General features: G+C 38.3%; 4 protein-coding genes across 6 annotated transcripts; 2 read left to right on the top strand and 2 right to left on the bottom strand.

Annotated features, from left to right (window-relative positions):
* Positions 1–211: 211 nt before the first annotated feature.
* On the bottom strand, positions 212–2,190 carry LOC104776469 (axial regulator YABBY 4-like). 2 transcript variants are annotated; one of them, XM_010500548.2, is made up of 7 exons: positions 2,018–2,190; positions 1,797–1,934; positions 1,539–1,692; positions 1,386–1,434; positions 1,200–1,275; positions 978–1,076; positions 212–582 (listed from the first exon to the last, which is right to left on the bottom strand). In XM_010500548.2, the coding sequence occupies exons 1-7, from the start codon at positions 2,117–2,119 to the stop codon at positions 499–501; spliced, it is 702 nt and encodes a 233-aa protein (XP_010498850.1). In that variant the 5' UTR covers positions 2,120–2,190; the 3' UTR covers positions 212–498. The 2 variants fall into 2 exon arrangements, with proteins under 2 accessions (XP_010498850.1, XP_010498851.1); XM_010500549.3 differs by having other exon boundaries at positions 212–579; positions 2,018–2,189.
* A 1,911-nt stretch (positions 2,191–4,101) lies between these two features.
* On the bottom strand, positions 4,102–4,841 carry LOC104776468 (ubiquitin-ribosomal protein eS31z fusion protein). Its single transcript, XM_010500547.3, has one exon. The coding sequence runs from the start codon at positions 4,748–4,750 to the stop codon at positions 4,280–4,282; it is 471 nt and encodes a 156-aa protein (XP_010498849.1). The 5' UTR covers positions 4,751–4,841; the 3' UTR covers positions 4,102–4,279.
* On the top strand, positions 4,749–7,688 carry LOC104776467 (CRS2-associated factor 2, chloroplastic). 2 transcript variants are annotated; one of them, XM_010500546.3, is made up of 6 exons: positions 4,749–5,649; positions 5,745–5,872; positions 6,144–6,369; positions 6,511–6,638; positions 6,888–7,032; positions 7,180–7,688. In XM_010500546.3, the coding sequence occupies exons 1-6, from the start codon at positions 4,977–4,979 to the stop codon at positions 7,566–7,568; spliced, it is 1,689 nt and encodes a 562-aa protein (XP_010498848.2). In that variant the 5' UTR covers positions 4,749–4,976; the 3' UTR covers positions 7,569–7,688. The 2 variants fall into 2 exon arrangements, 1 of the variants encoding a protein (XP_010498848.2); XR_015595437.1 differs by having other exon boundaries at positions 4,950–5,649; positions 6,511–6,655.
* Positions 7,689–7,996: 308 nt separating this feature from the next.
* Positions 7,997–9,834, top strand: LOC104776466 (F-box/kelch-repeat protein At1g23390). The gene has a single exon (XM_010500545.3). It carries the CDS (start codon positions 8,501–8,503, stop codon positions 9,668–9,670), a length of 1,170 nt encoding a protein of 389 aa, XP_010498847.1. The 5' UTR covers positions 7,997–8,500; the 3' UTR covers positions 9,671–9,834.
* Positions 9,835–11,049: the final 1,215 nt, after the last annotated feature.

Genomic DNA, 11,049 nt, shown 5'->3' with positions numbered 1-11,049 from the left:
ACAAGATAGATCGGACTTGGGGTATTTTTTATTTAAGAAATAGCATTTTCAAGCTACATACGGTATAACATTAAGCAACGTACGTCAAGATTCTCAAGAAGTATACTACTCCAAAACATGGAATGTCTTAATGTTATAAATGTATCATGGAATGTCAAAAGTCAAAACATATTCACGAAATAAGTCATGAATGCAAAAGTAGTACGTAGGATTTGGTATATAGAGTCAATGTCTTCATAAATTAAGAGTTCAAAGTTGAGAAGTACAAAATCACTGAACAAACTCGCTCATTCCCAAGACTGTTCTCGAAAAACACAAATCCTACGTACGTTTCAGATTCTTCTTCTTCTTCTCTCTCTCTCTCTCTCTCCAACAACAGAAACCCTAAAGCAACATAATTAATCAAACCCTAAAAGAAAATGGTCACGGTCACATTTTCATACGCGATTATTAATTATTTAATTTTCTTGTTAAAGTCCATCATAAGCCAAGTTGTTATTACTCAAATGGAGATTTCCCCCATATGGAATGCCTCTGAGCCTTTCTCTCTCGGAACCCATTATTGCTTTCTTCATGGTCCTGCTGCATCCAAAACATTTCAACAATTAATTGGTATATTAATTGAAAGGTATACATATTCAGCTCCAACGCTTTAATTAGTTGAATGGGTTTCTAGAAAAGTAAACTGTGTGCAGTGGAAGCTTCAATACTATAAATAGGTTTTAGGTCATAAATTTTCACACATTGTAGTAGTTGAGAATCAATGATATTCTCACTACCCCTTTCTCCTTGACTTCACTCTTATAATCATCAGTAAATAATTACTCTAGCTAGGGTTCTGAAAGTTTTACTGAAAGTGATGCTATTTGGATTAATGCTTATTTTGCTTGCTTTGGAAATGAAACTTGTTGTTGAATTTTTTTGTCAAGCAAGTTAACAACAAGGATAAAACATAACTAGTTAATTACTGGAATTACCTCGAGAGCATTGCATGATGGTATTGCATTGTTATCTTCCACACAAAAACAATGATCAGAAGCAGCTCTCTTGTTGTGCACTGGAGGGAAATGAGCCCACTTCACCATACCCAAAATCACAAAATGTTATTAGACTAGATCTCTCAATTAAAAGGACTATAATTAAGATGAAAACTAAAGTAGGGTATTTTTTGTTTTTTAGATTAATTAAGCTTTAAGTACATTTTTAGCAGCTAGGCTGAAAGCTTCCTTGTGAGCCATGCTTGGATTCTGAGCCTTTAACCTCCTGATCTCTTCCCTACTCCAAATCAACACCCAAAAGGGAAACCAATTAGCTCAAAAGCTTGTTACAATTTTGTAAAAATACACTTACACATGAAAAGGTAGTGAGTTGGATTGATCTCTTACTTGATGAAGCAATTGTAAGCTGAAGGAGCTCTTTGTCGTTTCTCGGGTGCTGTGTATACAAATTCAAAAACATTAACTAGACTGATCAAACTAATTAAAGCAGAGAGATCACAAAACTAAAATTTTAAATTGAATATATACACTCAAACGTACGTTTATTGACAACTTGGTAAACACGAGACACGTCTTCATCTTCATTGTCTGAAGATGAAACCAAAGTCGTTGGACTGTTCTCCTTCTCCAGAGAATTCACCTTCAATGCTTCTTCTTCCACACCATCCGTTGCCGCGACCTCCTCTTTTCCCGCCTGCACACGTATACATATATATAATCATGAACTGTAGATTGATCAAATATATACACTATAGATGCATATGTTTGTCTATATATATGTATAGATGTAATGGGAACCTCATCGAGATTTGACAGAGAAGCAAGGAGATGGAGAGGAATGAAGGAAGCCTTCATCAAATTGACAGAGAGAAGGCTTGTGCAGTGTCCACATCTCACAGTCACAACCATAGATAGGCTTGTGTACGGTACACTCACCTGGAACACATATATATTAATTCATCAAATTTCATGATCATAAACATAAATAGAAGGACGGAGAGAAGAAGTTAAAGGTATACCAGCAAAATAGTGGTGCAAAAACCACACTGGACATGGCAAATCTGCCCCGGCAGATCAAACAGATTGTTGAGTGTTGTCGTCATGTTGGGGATTTTTGTCATAGAGAGAGAGAGAGAGAGTATGTGTGTGTGTGTACGATGAATGATAGGAGATATATGTATGTGTGTGGGTGAATGTGTATATATAGATAGAGAGATAGGTATTTTATATATCATTAATGTAAAATACATAATTAAATATTTCATGTGGAATGCTTTGTTATATGTTAAAATGCACAACTCAATTCATCTTATGTGTGTCACTATCTCACTTCTAATAATTGGAATCTTCATCGTCTCGATGAGCTGTAAGCAGTAAATGATTCTCATTCTTTCTATTAATCATATTCCTAACTCCTTAATAGTATAGTAGTATTAAACTACAATTTCTTCTCTTAAAAAAATGATGTATATAATATTTTGTTGATGATGGAGTTCTAGAGACCATTTACTTGACTTTTCTTTAATTAAGATCCGGTTCCCGTTATATAAATGCATTAGTGTGACACTCACAGAGTCACACACGCATACATATGAAAATTATACATATACGTTATGAGAGTTTACCATTAGAAGAGAGATTTTGTTACGTTGTCCAAAGTACATTTTAAACACACACGTATAAGCTCCCTTAGCTTGAAAACCATTTTACGTTCCTTCTGTTTATATGTTCATTTTCTATATATACCGTGCAAGAGATCATATGTGAATTATTGTAAGTTTTGTAACAATGTTTGAACAATTAATAGAATAAGAAAAAAAAATGGTTAAAATGTAGTGTTAAAATGAACTATGTAAAAAATGAAAACCCACGTTGCATAAAAGTTGAGAGACAGTAGATCGAAGAGAGACCATTTAATAAATGATGTGGTGTGGTTTGGTTTGCAAGTTAGAAAGAAAAAAACAAGTGAGGTTGAGAAAGAAATGCCTCTTTGTCTCATGTGTAGTTGTCTCTTTAAATGGGAGTTATTGAATCTCTCACAAACTCAACAGTCATTGGAGTTTTTTAGGTTGAAGTGAGAGTGAAAATGAAAGTGCAGTGAGTTGAGACTAGTGCGGGTGTTTCTAGGAGACTCATCACTTTTAGTAACTCGGAATCTTAGGATTTTATCTTTCTTCTCTCACAATTTTGCTAACTGTTTTTTTTGACCATTTTACCCAAACTCTTCTCACTCTCTCTCAATCTTTCTTCAAGTTTCACTGCTCTCTCTCTCTCTCTCTCACTCTCTCAGACTCTCAGTCATGTTATTTCTACTGTCCCTCTCTTTATTGCTCTCTCTGTCTCACTTACTCTCATCTCCGATATTGTGTTCAACCACAAGAAAAAGACTTTACATAATATCTTTTACTCAATTTCCTACCCACTTGTATAATTTGTGTGTGGAGAATCCAATGCAATTACACAAGCCCAGACTGGACATTTTTGACCCATTTTGAATTTTTGATTGAGCTCACACTTTAATCAGCCAAAACACAGAGTCAAAAATTTCGATCTCAAGTCCTTTGATGTGTGGTGTACGTTTGAGAGGTTTGAATGAGATTTCACACAACATGTTAATAGTGAAAGTCTGAAAGAGATGAGGATTTTTGGTTTTAACGTTCTTCCCCATATAAAACTTACAATTTCTAACTTATACCAAACTCAAACTTTAACATGACAACTTAATAAAAAAAGAAAATCTTTTGACTAAAGACAAAATGATAGATAGGTCCAAATCTAACTATAACCAAACATAGAAGAGAAGCTTTGAAATCAAGATAAAACGTTCCAAGAGAATCTAAAACCGATCTTAAGCAAACATGTTATCAGAGCCAACAACAACCAAAAGTTAAGACATTTGTGCAATTATATGATTAGAATCAACTGTGATTATTCAACATAAACTAAATCAATACACTACACCACTCAGAATCAACTTTCATTGCAAATAGCAAAAGTCAATCCAAAGCTAAAGCTACGTTTGAACAAGAAGATCAAGCAATACACTGATTCATCACAGCATCCTAATTCTACAACCATTCAAGATCAATCAGAAGTAAGAACGTTTCTAATCAAAGATAATATAAATGTATTGATGCAACGATTTTAAAGTATCCTCTATAGAGCAAACCCATCTCAAATATCTGAATTAAACATATCCAATCTAAATTCCAAAATCAAAAAAACTGATACTTCAAAACAAAAACAAAAAAAGACAAAAAAAAAAACATGACATAACCTAATCACTCTTCATCAGGCGTCTTGAACACGTAAGTAGTCCCACACTTGCCACAGTAATGCCTATCGAAATGACTCGCCATGAACGTACCAGGACCACAACTAACAGAAGGACACTCTTTCCTCAGCCTCTGAACCTTACCACTCCCATCAACCTTGTAAAACTGCAGAACCGCTAGCTTCACCTTCTTGTGCACGTGCTTGATCTTCTTTGGCTTCGTGTACGTCTTCTTCTTCCTCTTCTTCGCACCTCCCCTCAGACGCAGCACCAAATGAAGCGTCGACTCTTTCTGGATGTTGTAATCGGCTAGCGTTCTCCCGTCTTCCAGCTGTTTCCCGGCAAAGATCAGACGCTGCTGATCCGGTGGGATCCCTTCCTTGTCTTGGATCTTCGCTTTCACATTGTCGATCGTGTCTGATGACTCAACCTCTAGTGTTATCGTCTTCCCCGTTAGGGTTTTCACAAAGATCTGCATTTTTTTTTTTTGCGGTTTCTGCTCGGAGGAAGACGATGAGAGCTTTAACAAATGCTTTTATATGGTTCACTCAACAGAGAAATTTAGGGTTTCGAGTAAATATATGGGCCTTAGGCCCAATTTTAGATGTAAGCCCATAACTCAAAAACGAAGCCGTTTTGATTTGATTAAGATCATTTAAAATTGATTTTTTATCCTTCTGGGTTTGATTCGTTATCTATCATCAATGGCGATTGTATCATCACTACGAGACATCAACCTCTTCTCTTCACTACCTTCGACGGCGGATTCATCATCATCAGGAACATTCCGGCCACCTCCGCCGCCGATATCGATTCCCAAATACGCACCGTCTCGTCGAGATCGTAATCCGAAAACTAACCATCAAACCGATACACAGACGAAGAAACCACCACAATCGAATCCAGCTCTAAAGCTTCCACATCACCGAACCAGATACTACAAACCGGTTAAAGAAGGAGTTATCTCCTCAGACGGCGACCGTACAATCGTAATCGGAGATTCCGGCGTCTCCTACCAGCTTCCCGGTGCTCCGTTCGAGTTTCAGTTCAGTTACTCTGAGACTCCGAAGGTTAAACCGGTTGGGATACGCGAACCGGCGTTTATGCCGTTCGCGCCTCCGACGATGCCGAGACCGTGGACTGGGAAAGCGCCGTTGAAGAAATCGAAGAAGAAGATTCCGTTGTTCGATTCGTTCAACCCACCGCCGGCGGGGAAATCTGGGGTTAAGTATGTTGAAATGCCTGGGCCGTTGCCGTTTGGGAGGTATCCTAAAGAAGGGATGAATAGAGATGAGATTTTAGGAGAGCCGTTGAAGAGATGGGAGAAAGGGATGTTGATTAAGCCTCATATGCATGATAATCGTCAGGTTAATTTGGGTGAGTGTGTTGTTGTTTTGAATTTTAGGAGTTTTGGAGATTTCAAGTTTTTGACTTATTTGGATTTGATTTGTGTGGGTGTGTTTTTGTTATAGGAAGAGATGGATTTACACATAATATGTTGGAATTGATACATTCTCATTGGAAGAGACGACGTGTTTGTAAAGTTCGATGTAAAGGAGTTCCTACTGTTGATATGAATAACGTGTGTCGTGTTCTTGAGGTATCTGTTTACGATTCTTGATTGATGTATTTTTTTGGTAATTGTTAGTTTCTTGATTAGCAGTTTTTGTAGAGCTAGAACCTTTGTTTCAGTGGAGACTAGAACTAGAAAGATTTGGGTTCTTTGATATCTTAATCCAAGTTTTATCTTTTGATAGTTGATGTTTTGTGACTTGAGAGAGTATGTTTATTTCGTATTGTTGAACTAGTGATGGACCGGCTCGTCTAGTTTTTTAAACTTTTCAGTCTCTTTTTCTGTTGATCTTATCTAGGAAAAGACAGGAGGAGAGATCATTCACAGAGTTGGAGGTGTAGTGTACCTTTTCAGGGGTAGAAATTACAACTACCGCACACGTCCACAGTATCCGTTGATGTTGTGGAAGCCAGCAGCTCCTGTTTATCCAAAGCTTATACAAGAAGTTCCTGAAGGATTGACTAAAGAAGAAACTCATGAGTTCAGGGTGAAGGGAAAGTCTCTTAGGCCCATCTGCAAGTTGTGTAAGTATATCTTACCGTCAAAGCTTTTTTCTTGTTTTTTTACTTTCGGTATTCATTGAAGTCAATTGGCACGTAGTGTGTAAGAAGAGGTTAGGCACTTGGTTATATATTTACTATTCTTGTCTCTGTTTTGCATTGCAGCTAAAAATGGAGTCTACGTGTCGCTGGTCAAAGATGTTAGAGATGCCTTCGAACTGAGTTCCTTGGTGAAAATTGATTGCCCAGGACTTGAACCTAGCGATTATAAGAAGATAGGCGCTAAGCTTAAGGTCTATGAATCCTTCAGGTTTTTCTTTTTTTTTGCATCTATACTTTGCTCAGCTTTGCATCTTCAGTGGAATCACTTTTGGACGATCACTTTTGCATCTGGTTTCTTATAAGTTCGTGTTGGAGTATTTTTCAGCATTAAACTTGGTTTCATGTTCTATCTCGTAATTTTGGTTTTCATGTTCGGTTGCCAAGGCTTCATCATCCGACATTATTCTATTAATCTGAAAAGGTTTCTCTTCATTTACCAGGAGTTAGTTCCTTGCGTGCTTCTGTCTTTCGATAATGAGCAAATACTCATGTGGAGAGGACGAGAGTGGAAGTCCCGATTTCTGGACAATCCTTTAATTCCGAACCTTTCTAAGACCAACAAAGCGAATGAACTTGATCCCTCAGGTATTAAATTCTTGAGAACTCATAAACCACTTACGTGTTTATAGTTTTCAATCATCGTACTATCTGGAGAAATCAACAACCTTTGTCCAGATGCTAATTCCAAAAAAATGCTTCTCATATACCTTTCGTCTGTTATTTGCTTTTCAGACAAACCCAGTAAAGAAGAAACTGTGTCTGATCCAAAGACAGTGATCTCAAGCCCCAAAATGATCTCTCTCTGGAAACGGGCGTTGGAATCATCCAAGGCAGTGATTCTTGAAGAGCTTAACCTAGGTCCGGACGATCTATTGAAGAAGGTGGAAGAGATAGAAGGCACTTCACTGGCTGCAGAACACACTTTCACAGCTATGGTCTTGACGAATAGTGATGGTGCAGCCGAGGATTACGTGGAAGACAAGGATCGGTCAGAAGAGTATTATAGTGACATAGACGATGACTTTGACGACGAGAGTTCTGATGATGAATCACTTGATCCGGTGGGTCCAGTGGGATCTTTGCCCGTTGACAAGATAGTTAGGAAGCTGAGGGAAGACTAAAATAGAGCCAATAGTGTTACTATGTAATTTCATCTTTGTTTTGTGTAAATGTTGTAAACATACTCCAAACCTCAAGTGTCAAACGAAGTGCTTATAGATTTAAATTCTTCATCCCTCCAATCACGTGTTGGTGATATCTCATATGTCTTTCTCAAGCCTTATCATGTAAGTAGGTGATGAGTAGTTAACTATTTATTGGTTGGTCTATCAATTATAGCATCTTTTCTCCTGGTCATTCTAATTTGTGGTTTCTGCTCATTGTTCTTGATATATCTCCTTATCTGTGCCTTATCAAACAGTGAGAGTGATTGCCTAATTGGGATATGGTCCCTGGGGAGGTAGCCAAATGGTACAGGCTTGACATGTACTCTGTTTCTTCATGTTTGTATTATTTAATTCATTTATTTCTTCAGATTTGAAACAAGTATACATTTACATAATTAACACACACACACACACGAAAAAAGCATACACAACATAAACATTGTTAAGTGTTTCTAGCTAGTATCACAAATGACCATTGATTTGGAACCCTTTCTGAGCACAATTTGGTATTAAGATGAGTTACGCTGACGAGAAGTATAATTTGGCTCCACTCCGAAATATGATTCATTGGTCCTGATCGGATAAACTCATTGATACCGCGGGGGGACAGCAGAGAGGTCATATAGTAAGTAGCTGTTGCGTTGTTGGTCAATGTACATTTATGATTTTAGTCGTTTTGGTGGATTGATAAGATTTACCCGTTTGGATAAAACTCATACAGTAATAATACGGTTTGTTGTTATGTATAAAAAAACTGTACATGTGATTTCTATACAGTATAATATATAGTAAGACATGAAAAACTAGAACCACCGACCACGTGTACTAATTCTCTATATAAAGACTTTTTTTTTTTGACAAATGGATAAAAACTGCATTAGCCACAAATGGAGAATAAGAAGGACAATGGTGAAGAAGAAGAAGAAGAAGGTTCCATTGAAGGAGACGTACTCGAATCAATCCTCTCTTATCTACCACTCCTCGACCTCGACTCCGCTTCCCAAGTCTCCAAATCATGGAACCGCGCCGTCTTCTTCTCCCTCCGCCGTTTCAAAACATTAACGTGGTTGCTCCTCTACACTCAGAAGACTTCTCCGCCGTACACCATGCCGAAGACGGCGATGGCTTACGATCCCAAGTCTGATTCATGGATCGAGCTCACTTCCACGTCATCATCTCCCGTCGAACACGTGTCCGTCGCTCGTTCGTCTCACTCCACCTTGCTCTACGCTTTGTCTCCGTCGGGGTTATCCTTCTCGACCGACGCGTTTCATCTGACTTGGCGACACGTGGCACCGCCGAGAGTTTGGAGGATTGATCCGATCGTGGCTGTAGTCGGACGAAGCCTGATCGTAGCCGGCGGCGTTTGCGATTTCGAGGAGGATAAGTTCGCCGTGGAGCTATTCCACGACGGCGCGTGGGAGAGATGCGAGTCGATGCCGGATTCTCTCTACGCATCCGCGTCTGCCACGTGGCTTTCCGTAGCGGCGAGTTCGGAGAAGATGTTCGTGACGGAGAAGAGTACAGGCGTCGCGTTTAGCTTCGATCCGGAAACCAGAACGTGGACGAGGCTTCTCGATCTCTGTCCCGGCGGGTGTGGATTGTACTTTCGTTCGATTGGATTCTCCGGCGAGAGCCTAATCATGGCTGGGATCACCGGCGACGAGGATAATCCGACGGGAATCGAGCTTTGGGAAGTTATAGTTTCCGACGAGTCGCCGATGGATTCTAGATTCGAATCGATTGGATCTATGCCTGAGGCGTGTTTGGATAAACTCAGAGGAGCTGATTCTGACTGGCCGTTAACGTCGTTAGCGTTTAACGCGGTTGGGGATATGGTCTATATACACGATGCGGCGGAGAATGGCGGAGAGATTGTGGCGGCGGAGATTGGAGAAGGAGGGAAGCTTTGTAAGTGGAGGACTCTGCCAAACGCAAACGCTATTTGGAATAATAAAAGTCATGCGGCGGAGAGAGTTATCGTTGCGTGTTCAAACGTTGGTTTTAGCGATTTGAAATTTGCGTTTAAGAATAAGTTGAGTTTCTCGACAGCGTAGTAGGATGTCTAATCATCACGTGTCAGTTTAAAAAAATTCAAAAGTTTTTATTGTTCATTGTATTTTTATATATATAAACCGAATAAAGTCATGTGAAATGATGACTTAGAAAATGTAATGTAATTTATTATCTTTAATAGTTTTGAGAAGTGAGTTATGTGGAAGCTAGTTAGCTATATTTGGAAGTTGGAATAGCCAATTACGGCCTTATCCTTATCAGTTTGATACATAAATGGGGAGAGAGAGAGTGTGTGTTTGTCTCTCTCTTATTTACCCTTTTAACTGTTTTGACGGTGAAATAGAGAGAACTTGACTTCCAACATAATTACGTCAATGCCATTCGATTATCATGGATATGGAATTATGGATCCAACATAAAAATAACAATTGTCTAAGTTTCAAAAATAGAAGACAGTAATTCACTAATTTTGTCACCTTAAAAGAATGACTACTAAAATTTGTGGTCGAGGAGTATAAGGAATGAACTATGATTCTATCATTCTATGAACCATGCATGAGTTGTTAAAAAAAAGGGACATATGTTAACGGTTAACCAACACTATAAATGGAGTAATGTGGTCCTTAGATCTTCTTCTTGAATCGCCGGCTAAAATCTGAATGAGTTGTTGAATCATTAACGACAATATCGATGTTAATTCAATTCTTTTTCTTTTTTTTTCGTCTGAAAATTTTCATTATAAAATGCGATTGTGAATTACAAGGATGTGATGCGTTTTTGAAACACTAAGCTGGAGGAAAAAAGAGATATCCCCAGAAACTAAAGCCCAAAAGAGGGAAACTACACCCAAACGAGGAAAACTTATACAGAAAAAAAAACAAACTGCGGAACTTGAAAGAGCCACTAATGGTAGAGTCCCAAATAAGAGGCTAGTTGCAGTAGAACGAACTGCGGAACTTGACAGAGAATTTGACGAAGGAAAGATGAACGCACTAGTTCAAAGAAGACGATCAAACTAACCTTCTAGCAAAACCTGAGGAAACCCACTATGTTAATTCACTTCTAAATTATAGTTTTGTACTAACAGTAAGACTTATTTTTCGTTTTTTTGAAAATAAGTGGGGCACATCAAACCAATCAATGATTCAATGGATATATATGATGATGATGATGATACACTTTAAAGTTTAAACTTAGCTTTCAAAAGCATAGCTACGTTACTCCAACACCAAAGTCAAAGTGATATACCTTAACAGGCTTACAAGGTCGGCCCACTAAATGTTTGATATGTTAACCCATAATTAATTGGAAATTTGGAATGAATTGGTTCAATGTATCATCTACAATAGCCAAAATTTATTGCCTAATGAGTTGATTCGTTTTCCGCAAGCTTTATTTTGCATAAGGTTGAGATTCTAAA

Source organism: Camelina sativa, chromosome 3 (genome assembly GCF_030686135.1).
Source record: "Camelina sativa cultivar CO46 ecotype springtype chromosome 3, ASM3068613v1".
In the NCBI taxonomy this organism is placed as follows: Eukaryota; Viridiplantae; Streptophyta; class Magnoliopsida; order Brassicales; family Brassicaceae; genus Camelina; species Camelina sativa.
This window is presented reverse-complemented; position numbering and strand designations above follow the sequence as displayed.